We start from the raw sequence: 26572 nt of genomic DNA on the forward strand, positions 1-26572 counted from the left end.
GGAAAAAACCGCTGCCTAGTTGCACCTAGACACATGACCAGATGGAATTAACACCCGGCCCCTTATTTAATAGTAAAAACCAACTATATATATATATATATGCACTAATATACCCTTGTGCGTGCTCTGATTGGTCCACATTGGTCCAGAGACTACGTTACCTATTAGCTAGTACTAAACCGGCTTTGGACCTTGCTTCGTCATTTACAAACATGCCATGCACAAAACCTTTCGGCACAAGGAAAAACTTTTTTCCATAATTTTTTGAGGTGTGTTTCTCCAACTCACTTGAAATGCAAATGTATATACATGGCACTCAATACTCAATAGTCATACAAACATGGAAACTAACATACTCAGAAGTATTCACCGAAAATAAATAACTAAACAGATATACTCAGAAGTACATGCTGCAGTATACAGCTGAATGGTAGGATTCCAAAGATTGAGGCTCCATTGCCACATTAACATTTTCACTCAACACCTCACAAGTAAGAGGTCATGAGTTCAACTATCCTTGGGGGCCTACCTACTAGGAGAGAGAAAAACATCTCACTTGTCCTCTGAAAACTTGCTTTCATTCCCATATTAGTAGTCGACTCTGATGTATGTGAAAACACATCACAACATGCTATCAGAGCCGGTGGCATCCTAGGCATACTTCCTTGCGAGTCTAGCATTGTACTCGTGCTTGAGTAGATTAGCCCTCAGCAACATTGCCCTGACATCACGGCTGAACTCGCTGCCTGTCTGTAGGACCCGTTGGAATGTTGCATTCCTTTGATCAGCATGTCTCGCGTATAGAATTTTGTTGTGTGAGTCTATACGAGCCTGTAGTTTGGACAAGTCTGATAAATTAAAGCATGAAAGACACAAGGAATGGAATAAAAAAGTTGTAAGAAATGTAAAATGCTGAATTGAGAGGCTGGTCCATCCCTCCTCCAACAATAAAAACCTTTTTTTATTACAAAGACAAGTTGAAGCTTCATGAATCAACATAAATGGATAATATTGTAGCCAAAAAGCATACCTGAATTTGATTCTCTGTAATCAAAGCTTCGAGTTCTTTCTCCAACCCAACAACACTGGTTTTAAAGGCACTAGCCATCATGTGCAGATCAACAGATACAAAGGGGTGTGTGTATTGGATAATGGCTTTGTGACGGATTTGATTATATAGAGTCTCAACATGGTCATACAAATGGATATCAAGCAACAGATTGGCTTTGAGATTTTCAAGGTACTCCAGACATGAAGCATAATGGCTGCAACAGAGAATTTTCAAAATATAAAATAGTGATCTACTGCCATCAATCATGGAAAGAAGATAGGGCATTATGTATGGCCAGTTGAGATTGCCCCAACAGCCAGCATCCATGGTATTTTGTAACAACAATTATATGGCAGAATAATCTTTCATGAATCAATGATTCAAGTCCAGAATGGAATTAATGGAGGTAAAGAATTAGGACCTTCAGACTCCCCAACTTTCTTTAAATGAAAAATGAATCAACGATGAGGGCAAGCTTGTACTCCCCCTACCCCACCCCTGTGTCTTCCAAAAAACACTTATGCAACGATGCGCCACTGACAAGACTCTTTAATACTTCAATGGCACTCTAAAGAGAGCATCACAGGAGAAGGTAACCCTCAGAAAGTAGACCCTTAAGGCCCTTTGTAAAGCTTACGAAGTGAAACACATGCAAAGTACACTCACACATATAGCTCTATCGTAGGACAAGATTTCTATTTTTTATTAAATAATGATAATGATTAAGAAGAGCCTCTGGTGTTTTCAGCCACTAACTCTGACCCTATGGGCCCTTCTTGAGCCTCACCCATGAGGCTGGTTTCAATGAATAAGCGTCAGAAACTCACAATTGTTGTAAACCAATTAATTGAATCAAATGAGGCAGGCAACTCAAACTACCTGTCAAATGAACCAGCATGTGACTTCTTAACACACACACATGCATGAGAGCACAAACGTGCACACACAGAAAACCCCTATCTCATCTTGAATTAAAACTTATCTGCTCAAGTTGACACTAGGAGAACATTGCAGTCGTTTTTTCCTTTAACTTACCATGGTCCTTTCTGGTAGTACAAACTTTGGGCTAATCAGAGCTAAAGAACTTCAGAGACTTTACTAACGCATCATTTTGGGATAATAAGGATACTTACAAGTTGAGATAAGTTGTAATCCTCTACCGAATAGCAACTTCTAAGCCAGCCACTAGGCCCACAACACCTTCGGCCTGTATCGTTTTCTATTCTATTCGAGCTTTTGCCTCATAGCCCCAGAAGAAAATTATCATTTTTGTTTATGAAAAAAAAAACAGAAGAAAGAAGTTGCAGATAAAGGACCAGAAATCAGGATTGGATTTTGCAATTCTTTACCTAGAATAGAAATCATTGATAAGCTCCCTTACTTCAGGCACCAGCTCTAAGAAATTCCGAAAATTGACATTGTCTATGACTTTGTTCTGTAACCGAGGGGGGAAGTAATAATTAGAAGCTGATTTCTCAACTGCAAGCATGAAAATTGAAGAGAGTTTTTAGAGATGAGAAATATTAGATAAATGCCTTCAACTCTGTCCTGTCAAAACTTGCAAGGGCACAAAGTCCACCATATGTTGCAACATCTTGTGGTGCAATCACTTCCGAGTAGTTATTTCCCAATTCAGGCCCTGTCTCCAAGAACTTAACACACCAAAACAGAAGTTGAAGTACATAATTAGCAAAAGTCATCCAGCACAACAAGAAAACAAGAAACCTTGTACACATGCACACATATATATGCACATGCACTCACACAAATGCACACATGGGCCCATGGTCATAGGACATGCACATGCAAGCACAAACACAGAATCCGACTAATCATGCATGTAGTCCTCATACTCATGAGTTTTTTGGCTACTTATGCATGAGAGATCAAAATATATTCAAGAGCAAAGAAAAAAAATATGAATTCAAGCTCCCACAACAGGAATAGCTTTCTCTCTGCCAAGTTAACTATGCCATGACCCTCATGAAGAAAAAGGGGAAAAATTAACAGCCAGACAAGAGAATCAAAATGTCATTAATCTGACAAACTCCATCTTTGTAGTTCATCCAACTCCAGGTAACCAGTAAGAAATTCTCCTTCCAGGCTTCCACCATTCTTAAGATTTTAAATTTGAAATTGGGATTAATTTTGGTTCTAGACTCCAATGAAAATCAAATCCCAAAATTTCAAGCATTCTTCGAAGATTTGCCTAAATCAGAAACATTAAAGTATATCTCAACCAAAATTGTTAGTGTCAAATATTTGAAATGTTGAAAGGAGACGAGCACCACCAGAAAACGGGAGGGGATTAACTACAGGCTAAGACGATTGAAAGATATAATTATTACATTACTGCTCCAAAAGAAGCATAACATGGAAATATCAACGAATGCAGCATGCAAGATTTATGAATAACTTTAGGAGAAAAGAACCCTGCCCGCTTGTGTGTGTCTACGCCTAGACATAGGCATGCATGAAAAGACGGCACCACCCCCCCCCCACCAAGATGCCCCCGCACAGCCTCCCATTGGCCTGCGTGCTGGCACAATGGTCATGCATGCAGACAGGGTTCTCTTGCCCATAACTTTATGTTAAATGAATGAACAAATGACAATGACTATAAATGCTATACAAACCTTGCGAGCAGCATGTTTGTACATTTTACTCTTCAAATGAGCCAATCCAGCAGCACAACGCAATTTTGCAACTGTGACAAGATCTATCACCTCCGGTGGTTGCTCTGCCTTACTAACATAGCTTGTGACATGTGTAAACTGGCCCATCTCAATGCTAACCAGGATTGCATTCAGACACATCTGAGTTATGTGCTTTGATGTAGTGCAATAATCACGAGCACGGACATAGTTCTTAAAAGCATCGCCAAGGGCACCATGTGCATAGTAAAAATCTCCGAAGTCATTGTATCCCATTCTAATGCTTTCTTTTATCAAATTTGTCTGCGTATAAGGAGTTCAGTGTCAGATGTGGAGATGAAAATAAAAGAAAAAAATTGGAGAGACGAAAGAAAAAAAATGAACTTTAGTCGTATAAATCAATCTCAAATCATGATCTTCAATACCTATATATTAAAAAAAAGCAAATGCAGCAATCACAATAACTTCTTCTTCTACAGGGCCCTGAAAAGGCAAACCATGACAGCTCTGCCAAGCCAACAATTGAATGGGTTATCCTCTTAATTGTCCACATGACAAGCCTCAAGCACCCTATCAATCATATGACCCACTATGCACATGTTTCCACTTATATGTTCAGCCGTAGACCAATATGTCCAAAGTTGTCTTTTCAGCCTTTCACAAAGTTTTACAACCATATGGTAAAGTATGTCCAGGTTGATACTTAACATGAATAGATGGTAACGTGAACATGCCCACAAATTTTGAGAAAGAACAAAGCTGCCCGGTGCTAGGCATATAGGGCCGTCAAGGCAAACTGGCCTTGGCAAGCATGAAGAAGACATTTCCTAATGACAGTAAATAGTAAAACAACAATAAAATAGATGTTTCAAAGCTTGGCCATAGAAAGAACCACCAAGAACTGTATCAACATAGTGAGGAGAGGTGTATTAAAGTGAGATGAATCAACCACCGGAAATGATAAAAGAACTTATAAAGATGGGCAACCAAATTACCAACAGAAGCTCCAAGAGAAATTAACTAGAATCAGAAGAATAATATTAAAGTGTGTTCAAACAATTGAGAAACAAGGTTTTAGCTTCTGAGTTCCAATTTGGGAGAACTTCAGCGATAAGTAAGAAAGTAGGAAAAAAGAAAAAGCATGTTAATGTATCTGCACGTGAATCATGTGATCTAAAACCTTTCTCTTTCTTTGATGCAGTACATGAAAAAAGAAGTGAAGTGATGCAGAATTTCCTGGAAACCTGAATGCATAACTCACTAGCAATTTAAGTCCTCTCTTTTTATCATGGGCTGGAATCATGTTTTGATTAGCACAATGAATTACGGAGTTTGTACGTTGTTAATTGAGACTTAACAGTAGTTGACCTGGAAGCATTTCCTACACTTGGGATTTGTTATGTGTAGCTTGAGTTTGTACTAGATGTTCTATTCTTTCTAAACCAAAGGAATATAAGCATATCCTATGATAGTAGCGCAATTTTTTGTTTTAATGAATGATAGTGGTGTGTGGTCTGTTTAGTTTCTAGTTCTTTCTCAATTGCAAAATGTCCAATGCGGATTTTATTGGCCCACTCTTTTTAGAGATGCTTTTGATTTTTACAAGGCTTGCCCCGCCTGCCAGTCTTTTAGCCGTATCAATAAAAGGAACATGATGCCTCTCAACCCCATTTTAGTAGTTGAGATCTTTGATGTTTGGGGCATCGATTTTATGGGACAATTCCCTAATTCCTTTGGGAATTTGTACATACTTTTGACTATTGATTATGTTTCTAAATGGATAGAGGCCATACCTTGTAAATCTAATGACCACAAAGTGGTGGTCCAGTTTCTCAAAGAAAACATTTTTTCCCGCTTTGGTGCACCACGTGCAATAATTAGTGATAAGGGTATTCATTTTTGTAATCGGCCTTTTGAGGCCCTAATGAAAAAGTATGGGATCACCCATAAATTATCTACCCCTTATCACCCCCAAATTAGTGGCCAAGTGGAGGTGTCTAATAGGCAGACCAAACAAATATTGGAGAAAACTGTTAATCCCAACCGTAAGGATTGGTCCCTTAGGCTCATTGATGCCTTGTGGGCCCATCGGACTGCATTCAAGACTGACCTTGGCCAGTCTCCCTACTGTTTGGTGTATGGGAAAGCTTGTCACTTACCAGTTGAGTTGGAGCATAAGGCCTTTTGGGCCATTAAGAAGCTTAACTTTGATTTGTCTGATGCAGGAATCCATCGTAGGCTCCACCTATCTGAGTTGGAGGAACTTAGGAATGAAGCCTATGAAAGTTCTAGAATTTACAAGGAAAATACCAAAGTTTTCCATGATAAACACATTCTGCGTAAATCTTTTGCAATTGGGTTTCGGAACCCCAGATTGCATCAACAAATTTCCTAAAAACAACTCTCTGGGAGCCAGGGAGGCGCCATAATCAAAAGCAATGTTAGTGTAGTCTATTAATCAGACTCATGGTTCAAGATCTCACTAATATCTCCTTTCTTTTCTCAAAAAAGGCGAGACAAGATGCATGGCAAGATATAAATTGTACAAAAACTCGACCGAAATCTCGCCTCTCTCTCTCTCTACTTTTTTTAAGAAAAAACACCAAGGAGCAAGGATTTTGGTGCTTTTGCTTGAGGATCTCCATTCCTACACTCATTGAACCAGGGAGGCGCCATAATCAAAAGCAATGTTAGTGCAGTTTATTAATCAGACTCATGTTTCAAGATCTCGGGCGAGATCTCGCTACTATCTCGTTTTTTCAAAAAGGCGAGATGAGATACATGGCGAAATATAAACTGTACAAAAATTCGACCAAGATCTCGCCAAGATCCCACCTCTCTATCTCTAATTTTTTTAAGAAAAAACACCAAAGAGCAATGATTTTGCTGCTTTGCTTGAGGATCTCCATTCCTACACTCATTGAAGCTTAAAGAGTATAAAATATACCTCCTCATCCACATTTTGAGTTACTTTTCTGATATTTGATGTCTTTTAAATTCTTATGATTATGTTGTATCATGTGTTGATTGTGGATGTGGATTATAGAATAAAGCATACTAGCCTAAGGTACGAAGAGTCGGAGACTACTTAAATAAGGTATGAAGTCAAAATACAATTTTAGGTTTGATCTAGCCTCTAGGGGAGATCTGGCGATATCTCTCTTTTTTTGATTAGTGAGATGGGGAGCGAGGGCGAGATCTTAAACCTTGATCAGGCTATTGATCTCCAATGCGAGCAGGGCGATGATCATATGTAAGATAAAAGAGCAACTACGTGTTAAGAGAAGAAATCATATTGATGAAAGAGGAGGGAAAAGATATGAGCCCATTCTTCTTGGGAGGAAGAAGAGAGAAAAACATGTCAAAGATAAAGGAGAAGGGAATAGAAGAAACCAGGTTTGGGATACTAATCACGTATGCACTGCTCAATAGCACCAAAACTCTTAAAGATACTCATAATTTTTACTTAAGTCATCTCTAAATGATGGGGGTGTATTACATATATAAAAAACTTCTAAAATTCTGAATTTAACTCATAAAACGACTCCTAATCACTCTACCATATCCAATAAAGTAAATAAACTCAAACTGAAATATATCTAGCCATTAAGTCTTCTAATCTAACTCATACACTAAACTTAACTACTAATCCCGTGAACTAACTTTATCCCCATTTAATTGGATTCTAAATTAGGCCCATTATAATTAAACCCAAGAAAATAAAAGGCCGAACCTGTAATATAACTACCCAAAGGTTGATTTCCCACCGGCACCTAACGGATCTCCCAAGCTTGTGCAAGCTTGTGCATAGGCCTCCATACATGATTAACATCTAATCTAACTTCATCAATTGTATTCCACTAAAGTCTAACCGAAGAATAAGGGTCTCCTATCCTTCCCAGGTCACCGCATATTATCCACCACATTGTAGAGGTCACTGCCAATATGGTCCTTTCAAGCAATATCACCTGCTATCGACCCAGAGTACAATTGGAATTAAATGTAAAAAATTAACAGCACTAGGCACGCTTCATGTCCCTTTCACCTCAACAATTGCATTCAACAGGTTGTGCTCGGAAACTGAGTACACGAAACATCATATTCTCCTTTTCAGGCAGCTCCAATTGGAAAATTTTCCTCAGTTTCGATATACAATATTTTCTCACGTCAAGCAATAGAAACTTAAGTTAAGACCATTATACTTATAATTTATACTCTTTCTTCTCGGATGGGTAGAGAAAACAAGTACTTCTGTTCTATCTAGGGTTTTGAATTTTGAATCAAATTTCATTGTACTTGGACTTCAAATAACAGAAGGGGAGACCAACATCCAAAGGATTTTTAATAAAGTGGTGCAAACCAACCATGAATAATGCAAACTCAATAAAAACACCGCAGCAACACTCTGTAACTATAAACAAATAAAACACACCCGGTAGGAATTGAGCTCGTTCTCTAGCTTCTCCTTCCTCTGCTCAGCTCTACGATCAACGTTATCGATCCATTGCAGGTCCATCCCATAAGCAGGTCCCAACCTTCCATCTATCTTCAGAACGACCTCCCTAAATAGCTGGGTGTTCTCGCCCTTTTTAATCTCGTCGTATGCCATTCGCAACGCCTCTAATTGCATCGACTGGTGACCGCATCGATCAGCAATGAATATAAGCCTCGTGATTTTTGTTGCGCCACTGTAGAGACTTGCGTAAGCCTCCACGTCCATCGGTTCACTGCTGATGATCGGTTTGCTCTGCTTGTCGTCAAACCCATTGGAGTAGATGTTGTCAATCATCGTTTCTGGACCTTCGTCCTCGCCTTCCATGGCCGGCAAATGGAAGCCCTAGGAGGGTATCTACTTGTGTAGGAATTGGATTCCCAGAATATCGACAACGAACACGCGCACCACTCCGCTCTTCCACTCTGCTTCTCTATGTCACTCGTTCATGCGTCTGGGGAGAAAATGCTTGGGTCCGTCGGTTGAAACTTGGAAGTGAAGGGAAAAAGGATATAACCGGTTCCGGATCCGCGGTTCGCTGTCCGTCCTTTTTGCCATTACAAAGGTAGAAAACCGATATATTTAAAAATATAAAATAATAGATGTTGGATATAAACCCGTACGACCAATACTACAACTGACCCATTTTCGTCAAAATCTATAACCGGTTCCAGATGGGAGGAGGAGTGAAATGATTTCACTGAATTCAATTCAAAATCCAAATAAATAATTTGTAATCTCATAAAGAGAAAAAGAGCATGGCTCCTATGCTAGACACAGGCTCCTTTGAAATGACTGACCTACCCTTTTGGGAGATAAAAATTCCATCCCTACATATGCTTTTACGAGCACTCTTATTTGGCTTTGGCCCACGACATTAGTGTGTGACCTACGCTCCTAGATAAACAAAAAAAAACCCTTGTTAAATTCTTATGCATGATCGCACATAGGATGTTGGATGGAGGCAAAATACCTCATCTAAATGACGAAGGCACAACATATTTGACGATTTGTTGATGCATGGAATCTCCTATGCCCACTATGGCTTAATTTTTAAGGTTACGTTTGATTACAAAGTTAAAAAAATGGAATATAAGTGAAACTTTCATACTTAAAAAATAAATGTATGGAATCATTATCCCATGTGATTATATCATTAACTTCAAATCATTTCATATTTAGTTATAAAATTTCACTTTACTTTGCATTCAAAACCATTTGTTATAACATGTAAAATGTATCATTAGTAAATATGGTTGAAAAATCCAAATAAATTATACAACCACATTGGATATTGGGATCACGTGGGGTAATAAATTACAAACATTTCATTTTCAAGTATGAAATTTTAATTTCCCTCTCCGTTAAATTCCCCATGCAACCAAAATATAGCATAAGGAAACGCAGTCTTCCTTGTAATCAATTTTCCTTTTTTTTTTTTGCTTTTTATTGAGAACTATTTTGTAATCTCTCTCTCTCTCTCTCTCTCTCTCTCTCTCTCTATATATATATATATATATATATATATGTGTGTGTGTGTGTGTGTGTGTTCATCCCTTGTCGTTGCCCCGCCCTAACACCTCACCTCACCTCACCTCACCTCCATTTTCTACCCTTGCCAGAAATGCATAAATGTTCCAACTATTGTGTTGTTGCTTCAAGATTTCATTTAGAAGGTATGGTTAGATTTCATGTAATCACATTACAACATGGAAATCATACGAGCATGCAGAAACTCAAACTTGTATCCATATTGTTTGTCAATCCTCCATCGAAAGCTCTCTTATTCTCTATCAATTGAACTTGTTTACTCTCTTCTTCTTACAACTGTTATGGTTAGCAATTAATGCTTCAAATTGAAGACATTTGATGCCTCTTCCATAATGGACTCAATTGTTAATAGAATACGTTGGTTGCAATTGTTACATAATAAGGAAATCACCTCCCATATAGGGTTTCATCCAACCAAACCCATCAATCAACACCTATCTACTAATCTATGTCAATGCAATGATTAGATGCTAATACATGATGAAAATATTACATCCTCCAATTTTGGGTAGTAGAAAATCGTTGCTCCAAATTGAATTAAAAATTTGAGCTCACATATGAAGTGTTGAAAGTGGTGTGCCCTTAAACAATACACCTAGATTCATGTAAGAATACGAACACCCAATCATAAAGCGTGGTCACATCTTAAATTAATATGAGACCCTACTAGTCGAATTGTGGCACCCTCACCCGACATGTGCCACACTAGTGTAAGACTGTGGTATGATAATGCATGCCACAATGATCATACATACCAAACATAAATTGAATATGATTTTCAACTGCAGTCTAATAAAAGTAGTGTTTTCAATTTCCTGTTAAGTTTTGATATTTAACAAAGGCAATTAATCATGGTTGATGAAAACATCACAATGTGATCGAGTCCATTGATCCATGTTGTTAACATTCCTTACTAAATAATTATGCTTTTAACCATTACTCTCAAATGCTCACCCACACTGGTGATTACAAAAAATTGGACAAATCTAAGTCTATGATTGTCTTATTGGGATGCGTCATGATATATTATATGAATTTTCATGGTAGGTTGTTGTTATAACCAATTTTTGTATTTAAACCTTGTTCAAAGGCCAGAGAAATGACCATACCACTCTTGCGTAATCGCCAAACTTCATCCTTATTGATATCTCAATACTTTTATTGCCCCTTATTGGTACAGGGGTTACAAAATGGGCTAATGGGTATCGATCTCTTGCCCAGTGGGTCACAGAGCCGCGCGACCCGAGAGCGTTCCTCAATACAAATAGACTATCGAAAAAACAAATAAAAAAAAGTTGGGTACTTATTAATACGGAAGAGCTTTAGACGACATTGGTGCACTCAAATAGTTCGACCGCCAGAGCTCGATTCAGGTTTCTTTCGGGGGGTTTCTTGAGAACGGACTTCGCTTTCTCTGGATCACAAGAAAGGTTAGTAGTTTCGAGTTCTTCACTTATTTTGGTTTCTCGTCAGACGCTGTTCAGATCGTGCGCGATTTCTTGTTCACTTCCATTTTCAGAGGGTTTATCATCATTTTGAGATATCTCATTCCGTTCGGCTAAAGTTTTTTGCGGAAGTTTTGATTCGCTTTATCTTTTACTTCGATTCAGATTATTTCCTTGGACTGTTTATAGCGTTCGTCTGTCTTCCCCCATGTTACTGTTCATTTATTAACAACGACATTGGACGAAGAAGGAATGGTCCTTGATATGAAGCTGGATCTGTTTTCCTTGTATCGTTAGTTCTTGAATAATGATGGTTATTTCATTTGACTAGGGTTTTAGCAATCTAGACTACTCTTAATTTTCTTTCCATGGGTAGTTTCATTTGGCTGCATTTTGGCACTGGCGTTCAAATGGTTCGTTACATCTTTTGTATTAATTCTGTAGTGGATTTTCACACTTCTTGCTGGTTTCCGCAGATTCATTTGATCGAATGCATGCTGAGAACTATCACGCATGCCTTTTGTTCTACTACTTATTCTTCGTTCCTCTAATGGCAAGATAGCTACGAACTTGGATTTGTAGCATGAGTTGCTAACAAGATTATGGGCCTTACAACTGCATCATCAAACTTTTAACACTACTTAAACAATTTTTAGCACCAAAACTTCATGTACAAATGCATTCTGATAGTTAAAAGAGTAATGATAACATAAGATTCTTAATTATTTGTAGTGATGGAATTTTTTTTTTTTTAAATAAAATTCCCCTGCATATTTTTGTGATTAATTTCGGCTATTGATAGAGGGTTTATCTATCATTAGGCATTGAATAACATCGTTAACGAGTTGAGCATTTTTTATCTTGTTTAGATAATTTTGGTTCATATTTTTCTTCATATGCGGTCACTTAATTTCTAGATTGGACTCCAGGTCTGCGAAGAAGAATTACTCTAAAGCAGGAGCTCTTCTTTCAATCTACAGAGTGACAAAGGCTGTTTCACCGCAAGGAATGCTTTGCTGCAAGTTTGTGTGATTTTGCAATGTCTGGCCTACTCAATGTATTAACTCTTTACATTTCCTTAAAGCATTTTTAGATGTCATAGTGCCAGTAATTTCTTGAATGGATATAAGTAGGTGAATACTATGATATACATCCATGCATACTATAATTGCTTTAACCTATTGGCAATCATTAAATGAACAAATAAGGGTATTCCTTTAACTAACAAAAGAAAAAAAGGTGGGGGAGGAGTGAGTTGTATAATTAGGTTTTGAGGAGCTTCCACAAGGCTTTTTTTTTAAGTTTTAACATTAATTGCTACAAACATGAGCATGATATTTGCCTATTTTTGCTACTGTAAAACCTTAAGAAATTTCCTTTGCAGTCAGGGCTCAATGGATCATCTTCAAATATTTCAGACAATGCAGGGAGACCTTATGGATCATCATTTTCCGTACAATCTGCTTCAACTTCCCCTGTTTTTCATCACACTGGTTAGTAGTCAATTTTCAATAGGTAAAAGGTTCTCTGAGCCACCAGGGCAGGGTACGCAAGCACCTCTATTTCTATATTTCCTCAATGAAATGACCTTGCTGCCCTTCAATATAAGATACAGTTTTGCTGCACCTCATTGTCGCACTTCTCTATGCGACACTTGATTAGATAACTCTCTCCCTTTTCAATATTATATGTTTCGTCACTTTATCTTAACGTAACTGAATTGTGTTGGTTTCTCTTTGATAGGAAGTGTTCAAGGACTGCATAACATTCATGGGAGCTTCAACATTCCCAACATGCCAGGCACACTTGCATCAAGAAACTCTGCAATGAACGGTGTCCCATCAAATGGCGCTCAACAACCTGTAGGAAGCCTTTCTTCTGGACGTTTTGCATCAAACAATCTTCATGTTGCTCTTTCTCAGGTTTTTATTTTGGGTTTTGCATGGGTGCCTTTGTTATACACTCGCACCGTTAGAAGGCTTAAATGTACAATTTCTTTTTGATATCCAGATGTCTCATGCCAGCTCACATGGGCATTCAGGGGTGACGAATAGAGGAGGTATATAAAAATTTCTAAGTTTCTAGGAGCATGTATTGATTTCCTGGTCCTATTCCTGTGTTCCTGTGATCTACACTGTCACTAGTTACTTGCATTTTGTTGTAGGATTGGGGGTCTCTCCAATTTTAGGAAACACTGGTCCTCGAATTACAACCTCGATGGGGAACATTGTTGGTGCGGGCAACATGGGGAGGAACTTAAGTTCTGGTGGTGGACTGTCCATGCCTGGTCTTGCTTCTCGATTGAATTTGACGGGTAATAACGGGTCTGGTAGTCTTAGTGTACAAGGGCCTAACAGACTAATGGGTGGCGTGCTTCCACAAGGTAGTTGTTTTAATCTCGTTAGAAATTTTTATTTTGTTTGTTAATGACCAAAAGAAACCTGTGGTTTTCTTAGTTGATAACTTTTGCATTTGTTTTACAGATTCATAAGTTGCATCTTACACTTGGTATGGAAATACTGTATGTTCTTATTTTGGATATGTTACATTGGAGATGAGTTCTCATCTATATATGTTGTAGTTAGCATGTTAGCATGCAAGTAAAATTACTGCTTTTTTGTATTGATAAAAAAAGTTTGGAAGAATTTTTTCTGAGATTGCATAGGACTTCCATTAGAACTTGATTAGTGGGGGTATCTAAATCACCCAAGGAATTACGGTTAAGAAAACCTCAAGTAAGCCACAATTGCAGGAAGGTAGGACCCCAGTCAGCAAACAGAGAAATCTTATAACAGTCTTGAATGGTCTAATAAGCATGAAAATAGATTCTTTTCATGCAAAAGGTGATTGAAAAGAGACATTAGGATTTAAACTTATGGAAGAATTCCTTTTTTGCTGGTAGGATTGAGCAATACTGCAGAATCGATGGGCAGAATTCTGGGATTTATAACAGTAAACTAATTATCTAATGTCAAATATAATTAGGAACCAGCAACCAGAATCAGAATATGCAACTTAGTTTCCGAAACCCAGAATTTAGAAAGTAGAGCAGTAGCAGGACTTTAGAAATAGATTCTGATATTGAAATTAGAAGCAGGAAATCAGTATGGAGAACTGAGATTAAACCAAAGTAGACTCCTAACTAGAAGAATGATGCTTCAGTGAAACAAACAGAATCAAGAAACTTAAAGACAGGTATGATCAGGGTAAGAAAATAGTAAGTATTCTGACCTGATTTCATAGGGAAGATAAAAGAAAAGATATGAGCAGTAATCCACCTGACCTATTGGGTTGGAATCCCACCAAAACTCTAACCTGGAATCCACCAGTGTTCAACTACTGATTGCTGAATCCATAGTAGTCCACTTCTGAATTCATAGAAGTAACACTCTTGAATCCCACAAGAGCAAGCCTGATATCCAAAGACCCAAATAGCATAACGCCTTCTTTCATTCATCATAATTGTTCCATTACATAACATATCGGACTACTAATTTATAGACTAACTAATCCCTCAACTTGTTATTCTTTGTTGGTGTATGATGTCTTGTATTCCGTCGCAGTTTAATCCAGGGAGTACTGGTGCAGCACCTAGACAGGCAGGACGGCGGTCCCGCTACCGGTTAGCGGGCCGTGGGGGTTGTAAGGGGGGCAGGAGGCCCCCTGCATAGTAGGGGGTGTAGGGGGGCGCAGCCCCCCGCTCGAATTTTTTATTTGAGGGCAATTGTAGTTTAATCCGGATTAGGGTTTTTTCGTTATATATTTGTAGCGAGGGTTTCTTTCTTTGTAATGCAAGCAATACTGAAAGGTGTGAGGACGAGCGCTGTAATCCTATTCTCCATTGATAGTGAAGCAGGATCTCATCTCATCGGGGACGTAGGCAACCTTGTCGAACCTCGTAAAATCCATGTGCATTGTTTGTTTTGTTTTTCCATTATCTTCTGCATCGTTTTAGGGTTGCGTTTTTACAAATTGGTATCAGAGCTCTAGGTTTCCGTTTTTTCTAGGGTTTACTATCACGATGGCAGGGAAGGGATCGAATGTCAAGTATGACATCGAGAGGTTTAATGGGAAGAACAATTTCACCCTTTGGCGTCAAAGGATGAAGGATCTTCTGATACAACAGTGTTTGGCGAAAATGTTGTTGGGGAAGTCGAAGAAACCTGCAACAATTACTGACGAAGATTGAGAAGAGATGGAGGAAAAGGCGGTAAGTGCTATTCGATTAAATCTTTCTGATGATGCCCTACAATATGTTGTGGGTATCGAATCTGCACCGCAGTTATGGGCGAAACTTGAAAGCATCTACATGACGAAGTCCTTAACGAACAAGTTGTTCGTGAAGAAGCAATTGTATTCTCTACAGATGGAGGAAGGTACGGATCTATTAGAGCATCTTAACATGTTCAATCAGATCGTAAGTAAACTTGTAAACCTGGAGGTTAAGATCGAGGATGAAGACAAGGCGTTACTATTGCTGTCATCACTCCCAGAATCATATGATCACCTAGTAACGACTCTCTTGTACGGGAAGGAGACCCTTGAGATGGATGAAGTCGCAGCTGTCCTCATGTCCAATGATACAAGGAAGAAGGCCAGTAGTACGAAATCTCAAGGAGAAGGTTTTTTCAGAGGTGACAAGGAGCAGGAAAGAGGGAGATCAAATCAGAAGGGATCTGGGAAGAGTCGATCGAAATCAAAAGGGATAAAGACAAAGGTCTCTTGTTACTATTGCAAGAAGGAAGGTCATCTGAAGAGAGAGTGCTTGAAGAGGAAGGCGGACTTAAAGAAGAAAGGTGTAGATAAGGCATTTGAGGAAGCTAGCGTGGCTGACAGTTCAGATGGAGATGATGGAGATGTACTCTCTATATCATCAGGTAAGAATCAACCTTCTGATTCTTGGACTTTAGATTCTGGATGTTCATATCACATGTGTCCACATAAGGATTGGTTTGATACATATCAACCATATAATGGTGGATCTGTTCTAATGGGGAATGATGCCGTATGCAAGACCATTGGGATTGGCACTATCAAAATCAAGATGTTTGATAGGATAGTAAGAACCTTAGCAGATGTGAGACATGTACCAGAATTAAGGAAAAACTTAATATCTTTGGGGGCACTTGACTCAAATGGCCACAGGTACATAGCAGAAGGTGGAGTTCTCAAAGTTATTAAGGGTGTAATGGTTGTCATGAAGGGACAGCTAGCTGGAAACCTATACAGACTCATAGGGAGCACAGTTATAGGTGGAGCATCTGTGACTACAGATGCAATATTTGATATAGATGATACATATCTGTGATATATGCGGTTAGGGAATATGGGAGAAAGAGGATTGATGGAGCCTCATAAAAGGAAAATGTTGAAGGGAGTAAAAACTTATAAACTGAACTTCTGCAAGTATTGTGTGTTCGGAAAACAATGCAAGGTTAGTTTCAAAATTGCAAAACATAAGAGTAAAGGGGTGCTTGATTATGTACACAACGATGTATGGGGTCCTTCAACAACAAAATCTAAAGGTGGAGCAGAATACTTCGTGACCTTTGTTGATGATTACTCAAGGAAAGTCTAGATCTACTTCATGAAGCATAAAAGTGAGGTGTTCACTAAATTTAAGGAATGGAGGCTGAGGTAGAAAGGAAGACAGGAAAGAAAATTAAATACTTGAGAATAGATAATGGAGGAGAGTACACATACAAGCCTTTTCTAGAATTGTGCAAAGCTGAAGGGATTACACGTCACTTCACGGTTCCAAAGACACCACAGCAAAATGGTGTAGCTGAAAGGATGAATAGAACACTTCTAGAAAGAGCTCGGAGTATGAGGCTGAATGCAGGGTTGAGCAAGAGATTTTGGGCAGAAGCAGTGAACATGGCATGTTTCCTCATCAATAGGTCTCCATCAAAGGCTATTGATTGTAAAATTCCTGAAGAGGTATGGACAAGAAAACAAGTAGATTATTCTATTCTAAAAATATTTGGTTGTCCAGCCTATGCGCATGTTGAGAGTGAGCAGAGTTCCAAGTTAGACTCAAAGTCTAAGCAGTGTATCTTTCTTGGTTTTAAGAAAGGTGTAAAGGGATTCAAGTTGTGGGATCCAAGTTCACAAAAATTTATGGTTAGCAGAGACATTGTGTTTGATGAGTCTCATATAGTGAAGTCAAATTACAATTCACAGGCAGTTGATGAAAATAAAGAAGGTTCTACTGTGCAGGTGGAGTTAGGTGAGTTAGAAACTACAAGAGAGAATGAGTCATCAAGTGACTTACCAAGACAACAAGAAGCAGTAGAAGTTCCCTATACTGTGGCAAAGGGTAAAGGGAAGCGTACTCACAAAGCACCTATGAGATACGGGTTTGAGGATAAGGTTTCCTATGCCCTCACTGTAGGTACAGGTGATCCATCTTCCTACCATGATGCTTTGAGTGATGCACAACATGATAAATGGATGACAGCTATAATGGAGGAAATGGAATCTCTATAGAAGAACAAGACTTGGGAGATTGTGGAAAAACCCAAGGGAAGAAAAATCATTGGGTGTAAATGGGTCTTTCGTAAGAAAGAGGCAGCATCTGAGAAGGAGCGTGATAGGTATAAGGCCAGACTTGTAGCCAAGGGCTATGCACAGAAGGAGGGGATAGACTACAATGAAATATTCTCTCCGGTGGTGAAACACACTTCGATCAGGGTATTACTTGCTTTGATGGCCATGTATGATTTAGAGCTTGAACAACTTGATGTGAAAACTGCATTTCTTCATGGTGACTTGGAAGAACAGATTTACATGGAGCAGCCCGAAGGTTTCAAGGTGCAGGGAAAGGAAGACCATGTTTGTTTGCTTAAGAGGTCGCTTTATGGCCTTAAGCAATCTCCTAGGCAGTGGTACAAGCACTTTGATTCCCACATGATGAAGATTAGCTACACAAGAAGTGAGTATGATAGTTGTGTTTATTATAAAGTATTAAGTGATAATTCCATTATTTTGTTAATGCTTTATGTTGATGACATGCTCATTGCTGCAAAGAACAAACATGATAAAGTCTCTTTGAAGTCTTTGTTGAGTGCTGAATTTGAGATAAAGGATCTTGGTGCCGCTAAGAAGATCCTTGGCATGGAAATCCTTAGAGATAGAAATGCAGGTAAACTTTGGGTAACTCAGAAGAGGTATATTGAAAAGGTGCTAGAGTGTTTCAATATGGAAAATGCTAAGCCGATTAGCACTCCGTTAGCTGGCCACTTCAAGTTATCTGAAAGGGAATGCCCTACAATACATGAGGAGGTGGAGCAGATGTCTCAAGTCCCTTATGCTAGCGCAGTTGGGAGTCTTATGTATGCTATGGTTTGTAGCAGGCCGGATTTGTCTCATGCAGTCAGTGTTGTTAGCAGACACATGAGTAATCCAGGGAAGGAGCATGGGAATGCAATTAAGTGAATCTTCAGATATTTGAGCAAGACTAAAGATATAGGTGTTATGTTCAGTGGCAAGGGAAGTTCTACAGAATTGGCAGGTTATATTGATTCTGACTATGCTGGTGATTTAGACAAGAGGAGGTCTACTACAAGGTATGTGTTTACATTAGCTGGTGGACCTATATCATGGAGGGCAATGCTTCAGTCTACAATTGCATTGTCCACTACAGAGGCAGAGTACATGGCAGTAGTTGAGGCTACCAAGGAAGGAGACTGGTTGGCTAGACTGGTTCGTGAGTTGGGGTTGGAGCACGGAGATACAGTGTTACATTGTGATAGTTAAGTGCCATACATCTTGCAAAGAATCAGGTGCTTCATGCAAGGACAAAGCATATTGATGTGAGATTTCACAAGATCAGGGAGCTTGTGTCAGAAGGCAGTATTCACTTGAAGAAAATTCATACAGATCTCAATCCTGCAGATATGTTTACAAAGCCAGTTACTACAGAGAAGTTCGAGTCCTGTTTGGACTTGATTAATATTACTCATTGTTGAAGATGAGGGACGCACCAAACAGGTGCGGATTTGTACCTCTAATGAGGTACAATGATGAAAACGTCTACAAGTTATCTTTACAGGAGGCTCGACAGAATTCAAGCCAAGGTGGAGATTATTGGTGTATGATGTCTTGTATTCCGTCGCAATTTAATCCAGGGAGTACTAGTGCACCACCTAGACAGGCAGGACGGCAGTCCCGCTAGCCAGTTAGCGGGCCGTGGGGGTTGCAAGGGGGGTAGGAGGCCCCCTGCATAGCAGGGGGTGTAGGGGGGCATAGGCCCCCGCTCGAATTTTTTATTTGAGGGCAATTGTAGTTTAATCCGGATTAGGGTTTTTTCGATATATATTTGTAGCGAGGGTTTCTTTCTCTGTAATGCAAGCAATATTGAGAGGTGTGAGGATGAGCGTTGTAACCCTATTCTCCATTGATAGTGAAGCAGGATCTCATCTCATCGGGGACGTAGGCAACCTTGCCGAACCTCGTAAAATCCGTGTGCATTGTTTGTTTTGTTTTTCCATTATCTTCTGCATCCTTTTAGGGTTGCGTTTCCACAACTAGGACCCTTCCAGCTATTGGATCCTCACTGCCATTTCCCCGCTCACCTTAGAGAAATTAAACCCAAAGGGCCTTCTCGATTTCCATAATTCAAGGCACACGTGTAATTCTTTGCAACGCCGGCCGGGGAACTATACCCTAGTTCTTAACAACTGAAATGCTTTGGAAGAGCTTATGAGGTAGATTCTTAACACCAGCTATACTAGTTGTAGTCTTATGGGAATCTGAACCCATAAAACCAAGTCGAAGCCCTTCTAATCTGATCATGAGTTCATGATATTTGAGGGATGGGCGCCTATAGCCCATGCATCGGAACTTTCTTTTTATTTCTTCTTCTTTATTTTATTTTATTTTTATTTTTATTTTTTTTGTTAAAGACAGGTATCCAGGGCATTGGCCTGACTAGTCCTGCGGGCCTATACTGACCCCGCAATCGGATAGACCAGGTCATACCGGGGTTGAATGAGAACCATTCAACTTTCAGTGAAAGCAGTGAAGAGCACTAAACACTCCGTGTGAGTGGCCCAAGATGTGCCTAGTGGGAGTCGAACTTAGGACGTCCAAGTTTACTTCTCGCACCAAGTTCGTTGCTCGTACCAAATTCGTCTTCTTCTTTTATTTTTATTTTATTTTATCGTTTTTTATTTTATTTTATTATTATTATTATTATTATTATTATTATTATTTTGGTATCAATACTTGCTCAGGGTTCAGTTGGATTAAACTTGAATTAAATAATTTTGGTTTTTTTTTTTGTAAATATATATATATATATATATCTGCCATAGAGTTATTTGGTTATTTCGGTCCTTTAAATAGAAGCCTTTTAATTTCTTAGTAAAACAATGCACCTGATGGGAGTCGAACCCACAAAACCAAGACCAAAGTCCTCAATTAGGATTTAATCAGTTAAATTGAGCTACAAGTGCTTCCGATTATAGTTTCACAAAAATATAAATTAAACATAAATAAAATGCTTAGATGAAAATTAAAAGGTAAAATACAATTGAAGAAGTTTGGAGTAAAATGCTTAGATGAAGCCAGCACAAGGGCTCTCTTACTTGGACTAAATCTAGCCAAGGAGAACGGATGGACAATGGAAGAAGTTTGGAGTGATGATGAGGTCTTGAACTGTTTCTCAAGTACTCTAGTACCACCTTTTTGCATGTCTATATGAATATTCTAAGTACTATGTTCAAGCTCAAGCCTAATAATGAGGTGGCGCTTTTTGTCGCGACTACTTCTATAATTATCCACTCCCCTTTTAGTCAGCTTACTTCAAACTTATATGTTCGGTTTTGCTTAATTATTAATATATTTTTCATTCCATCAAAAAAAATATTAAAAGGTAAATACAAAGTGTTGTTCGGTAGTGGAACCAAAGCAACAATTCATGACAACTGACAATCATCTCCACTATGAAATTCAATGAGCTTAAGATATAAGTTTCCTTTTTTAGATATGTAAACTACAATTTGATTCCAATTCAATGGTTTGATTACATCAATCTTCCTTCCATAAAATAGATGTGAGGTCTGTGGTTCATATCGACACCACTCAGGATACTTTGGTCAATCAGACCATATTTTATTTTTCCTCATTATATTCTCGTACTATATATTGTTGGGTTTTATTTTTTCTCAAAAGACCTTACTATGGGTGTCATGGAACCTATTTGCCTTCCTTTAAGGCCATTTTGGATGCCACGAAAATGAAAGGAAAAAAAAATAATAATACTAATAAAACAATAGGTATGACCTTTTTTTGAAGAACAAGACTTTTATATATGAACGGGGGGATGTAAAATCCCACAAAAGTCAGAGTATAAAGTGAGGAGATATAAAAGGGTAGGGACTGATCCAACTGAATAAACGATTGAAGACAAGCTCCCATTGATTCAAGATAGTGTGAAACAACATTTCTTTCCCTTGAAATGTAGTGATTATTGGGGTACAATGTCTTGCATTTCGTCACAGTTTAACCCAGGGAGTACTGGTGCAGCGCCTCGACAGGCAGGACGGTGGATTAGGGTTTTTCGCTATATATTTGTAGCAAGGGTTTCTTTCTCTGTGATGCAAGCAATACTGAGAGGTGTGAGGGACAAGCGTTGTAACCCTATTCTCCATTAATAGTGAAGCAAGATCTCATCCCACTAGGGATGTAGGCAATCTTGTCGAACCTCATAAATTTGTGTGCATTGTTTGTTCTTGTTTTTTTCATTATCTTCTATATCGTTTTAGGGTTGCATTTTTACAAATTGGTATCAGAGCTCTAGGTTTTCGTTTTTTAGGGTTTACTATCACAATGGTAAGGAAAGGATTGAATTTCAAGTATGATATCGAGCGGCTCAATGAGAAGAACAATTTCACCCTCTGACGTCAAAGGATGAAGGATCTTCTGATACAACAGGGTTTGGTGAAAATATTATTGGGGAAGTCAAAGAAACCTACAAATATTACTGACGAAGATTGGGAAAAGATGGAGGAAAAGGTGATAAGTGTTATTCGATTGAATTTTTCTAATGATGCCCTACAATATGTTGTGGGTATCGAATCTGCATTACAGTTATGGACAAAACTTGAAAGCATCTACATGATGAAGTCCTTAACGAACAAGTTGTTCATGAAGAAGCAATTATATTCTCTATAGATGGACGAAGGTATGGATCTATTAGAGCATCTTAACATGTTCAATCACATCGTAAGTAAACTTACAAACCTAAAGGTTAAGATCGAGGATGAAAACAATGCGTTATTGTTGTTGTCATCGCTCCCAGAATCATATGATTACTTATTAATGACTCCCTTGTATGGGAAAGAGACCCTTGAGATGGATGAATATACTTATGCCCTCATGTCCAATGATACAAGGAAGAATTCCAGTAGTATGAAATCTCAAGGAAAATGTCTTTTCGAAGGTGACAAGGAGCAGGAAAGAGAGAGTTCAAATTAGAAGGAATCTGGAAAGAGTCGATCAAAATCAAAATGAGCAAAGACAAAGGTCTCTTGTTACTATTGTAAGAAGGAAGGTCATCTGAAGAGAGAGTGCTTAAAGAGGAAGGCGGACGTGAAGAAGAAAGGTGTAGGTAAGGCATTTGAGGAAGCTATCGTGGCTGACAGTTCGGATAGAGATAATGGAGATGTACTCTCATATCATCAAGTAAGAATCAACATTTTGATTCTTGGATTTTAGATTCTGGATGTTCAAATCATATGTGTCCACATAAGGATTGGTTTGATACGTATTAACCATGTAATGGTGGATTTGTCCTAATGGAGAATGATGTTGTATGCAAGACCATTGGGATAGGCACTATCAAAATCAAGATGTTTGATGGGATAGTAAGAACTTTAGTAGATATAAGACATATACCAGAATTAAGGAAAAACTTAGTGTCACACCCCAATTCTAATAGACCCAACTCACCATTAGGAATACTGATGGTGTGAATAAGACACGTACCTGTCTTACAAACCTACTAGAATCACTGATAGCAGTACCTTAACATTTCACAATTTTACATCGCAACCAACCAAAAGCAACGGAATCAAAGTATAATAGCGAAATCATCAGATATAAATGGAAAAATTATCTAATGATAAACATAATATCGTTAACCAAGTTACTCTATTTACAATCTTTCAAGACTTACATATATCAAGTTTAAAACATAATATTCACAGACCTGTATCAACATAATCAAAAATACGCCAAACACCTCATGGCACCACATATGCAAAAAAATCACAAGTACAATCCTAGCCATGCTCCTCCACTTCTGGCATCCACCAATGGCTCACTCGGTACTCAGGTCCAGAGGAAAAAGATTCACTAGCCATAGGCATGATCGTACCTACATCATCATTTAAAAAGTGTGTATACATGGGGTGAGATTTACAACTTGCCCAGTGAGGGGTGGGTCAAGCACATCCAAGTAAGACAGTAGTAATAATAATTCATGATGCATGATAGCGAAAATTAAACACATAGTCTATAATGCTCGTGATGCAGTTCATTTATTTATTATCCACCTAGCAATACAAACTAAGTCTGGTAAATGCTACTACGGTGCATTAGGCTGTATCATTCGTCCCGAAACTGCTATCAACTACATAAGGATAGAAATCCTAGCCATTAATAGAAGCCTTCCGATCCCCGTATACATCCATGGGTCACCCAGTAAACCCCTAATAACTCCTTCCTGGCAATCATGGCATCAGTAACACATCGATCACGTCGGATAGGTTCCCGCCTCCGACTACAACAATCACATCGTACCACGGGTATAGCATTCTAAAAAGGCACATCGAACATACAACAATAGGTTATCCAACACCTCAACCCCTGTTGGCAAGGGTTCGTAGCATAGGGAGTGATACCTAACCACATATACGCTACATGCCTTAATAGTGATACAGTTAGTATGAATTACATGATACCGGCAAGACCTCGGCCACAAAGTGTAATCCATCTCTAAATATATTCCCAGGTACATGATACCAGCAAGACCTTGGCTACAAAGTGAAACCCAAGATCGTTTACCTAATCTACCATACATATCACAGTTGAGTATGGACTACGCAACACTAATACTAATCATCGGCCACGAAGCGTATTCATTTTCAAATGCAGTCCTGGGGTATACAATACCAGCGAGACCTTGGCCACAAGGTGCAACCCATGATTATAACTAACTCTAATACACATAATCAATACATGAATACAACATACACACATTAATCACGGCATCGGTACCACCTCGGCCACGTCGAATTCTGCCTCACACACATAACCAAACACACAACGATCATGGTACCGATACCGGTACCACATCGGCCACACCGGATCCTTTCATACATATAAATGAACAATGAAATCCATAAGAATGTAACATATGATAATCACTATCATCATGTGAGCAATATAATTAAGCATATTAAATCTACGCATGTGAAAAATTCTATAATAATTAAACAATCCAAAATAAAACAGCCATCCCTCACTTTGTTGATCTCTGCTTGTGTTAGGGTTCAGATAAGACCACCAATCAATCCACTTAATTTTGGTCTAGGGGCTCGTGTACGTCACTGTCCTAGACACAAGGATAATTGTACATTAGTACGTATCAAAAATATCAGGAGGGACCCACATGGATCACCCCCAAAGGGTATAGACAAAATCCATCAGTGATAGTAATGTCACCAGAAACACCCACCGAAAACAGGGAATTTCCATCAAAAATATCAGTCATGCTTCCGATGGAACTAATAGAGAGATCCTAAGGCTCAGTGGTTCACCAAAACTATGCCACTAGAAGCAGACCCAGTGGATTTGGTGGGTTGTTTCCGGTGGTGGTTCAGGACAGTCCACCCATTTTGAGGTTTTTTAGGTTAGGCCCGATCATCGAGATTTGTTTAGTGGAGTTTGTAGGGATGTTCCCAGCATCATTCTAAGCCAATAAAATCCTGATTCCACTAAGCCATTTGAGAGATACGTCGATTGAACGATCAAAATCCTAGTTGGTCTTTTGGCAATACATGTTGCCAGAGCTCACCAGGCTTGGTTCGAGCTCAACAACAACACCGGGAGGGTAGAAAACGCATTCTATGACCTTAACATGGTTTGTACACTAAGATTCCATCCATACCTAGCTTTTTATAGGTCGAAATGAAGAGAGTGGAGGAAGTGAGTGTACTTACCTCCGACAGCGATTCTGACAACTTGGCGGCAGCCGACACTAAGGTAAGCCTTCTCCTTCTTCTTCCCCTTCTTCTTCTTCTTCCTTCTCCTTTTTTTCTCCTTCCTTCCATTGAACACAATAGAAATGAGGAAATGAATTCCTCATTTCTAACTTATAAGCTAAAATGGACCTTAGGGTCTGTTTGGTTGGACCCTATTTGGACCAATCGGGTTATTATGACTCTCAGAGTCTGAGAACCCATCCACTTAGGTTAAAAATGTGTTTACGTCATAAGTAAAGTGTGGGAGATGATTTGGGATCATCCGAGACTATTTACGACGTGAGTGCTGGGACTCACGGGCATCGACACTATGACAGCAGCCTATTATGTTCACCAGAAACAGCCCACTGGATTGAGACCTAGTGGATCCGATGGCATATTTTTAGTGTTCAAGATAGCTTGTTGTCCCATGGTTGTTCTTGCACGGGTTGTTGCCCTCGGCCATGCTTAAGGCCTTTTGGTAACACAAATACAGGTTGGGATTCGTATTTGAGGAGTCGGGTTACTTGTCGTCTAAGATCGAAAGGTACGAATCCCCTCCATTTAGACTAGCATGTGATGCACGAACATGTGGGGTCATCTCTCCCCCTTCGGTAATAGGTGGCCGCGAGGCAAAACCCGACCGTACTTCCGATCTTTGGTCTGAGACCTATCACAACAATTCAAATTAGACCGAGTCAGGGCACGGGGGTAACACTTAGTATCTTTGGGGGCACTTGACTCAAATGGCTATAAGTACATAGTAGAAGGTGGAGTTCTCAAAGTTATTAATGGTGTCATGGTTGTCATGAAAGGGCAACTAACTAAAAACCTATAAAGACTCAGAGGGAGCACAGTTACAGGTGGAGCATCTGTGACTACAGATGCAGGATCTGATACAGATGATAGCTATCTGTGGTATATTCGGTTAGGACATATGGGAGAAAGAGGATTGATGGAGCTTCATAAAAGAAAACTGTTACAGGGAGTGAAAATTTGTAAACTGAACTTCTGAAAGTATTGTGTGTTCGGAAAACAATGCAAGGTTAGTTTCAAAACTGCAAAACATAACAATAAAGGGGTGCTTGATTATGTACACAGTGATGTATGGGGTCCTTCAATAACAAAAT

General features: G+C 39.0%; 2 protein-coding genes and 1 non-coding gene across 3 annotated transcripts in view; 1 reads left to right on the top strand and 2 right to left on the bottom strand.

Moving 5' to 3' along the window:
- Window positions 1–284: 284 nt before the first annotated feature.
- On the bottom strand, window positions 285–8699 carry LOC122082503 (COP9 signalosome complex subunit 1). Its single transcript, XM_042650114.1, has 6 exons — window positions 8138–8699; window positions 3688–4008; window positions 2587–2703; window positions 2401–2486; window positions 1031–1265; window positions 285–831 (listed from the first exon to the last, which is right to left on the bottom strand). Exons 1-6 carry the CDS (start codon window positions 8522–8524, stop codon window positions 652–654), a joined length of 1326 nt encoding a protein of 441 aa, XP_042506048.1. The 5' UTR covers window positions 8525–8699; the 3' UTR covers window positions 285–651.
- A 2351-nt stretch (window positions 8700–11050) lies between these two features.
- Window positions 11051–26572, top strand: part of LOC122081579 (probable NOT transcription complex subunit VIP2) — an 87809-nt gene continuing 72287 nt past the window's right edge. The window contains exons 1-6 of the mRNA XM_042648760.1: window positions 11051–11178; window positions 12123–12250; window positions 12578–12686; window positions 12937–13115; window positions 13204–13252; window positions 13358–13576. Coding sequence (XP_042504694.1) covers window positions 12233–12250; window positions 12578–12686; window positions 12937–13115; window positions 13204–13252; window positions 13358–13576 — 574 coding nt within the window. The 5' untranslated portion in view covers window positions 11051–11178; window positions 12123–12232. The remainder of the gene's footprint in view (window positions 11179–12122; window positions 12251–12577; window positions 12687–12936; window positions 13116–13203; window positions 13253–13357; window positions 13577–26572) is intronic.
- LOC122082962 lies at window positions 12606–12686 on the bottom strand. The gene has a single exon (XR_006141496.1). It is a non-coding gene; the product is annotated as a small nucleolar RNA snoR35 (small nucleolar RNA).

Source organism: Macadamia integrifolia, chromosome 6 (genome assembly GCF_013358625.1).
Source record: "Macadamia integrifolia cultivar HAES 741 chromosome 6, SCU_Mint_v3, whole genome shotgun sequence".
Taxonomy (NCBI): domain Eukaryota; kingdom Viridiplantae; phylum Streptophyta; class Magnoliopsida; order Proteales; family Proteaceae; genus Macadamia; species Macadamia integrifolia.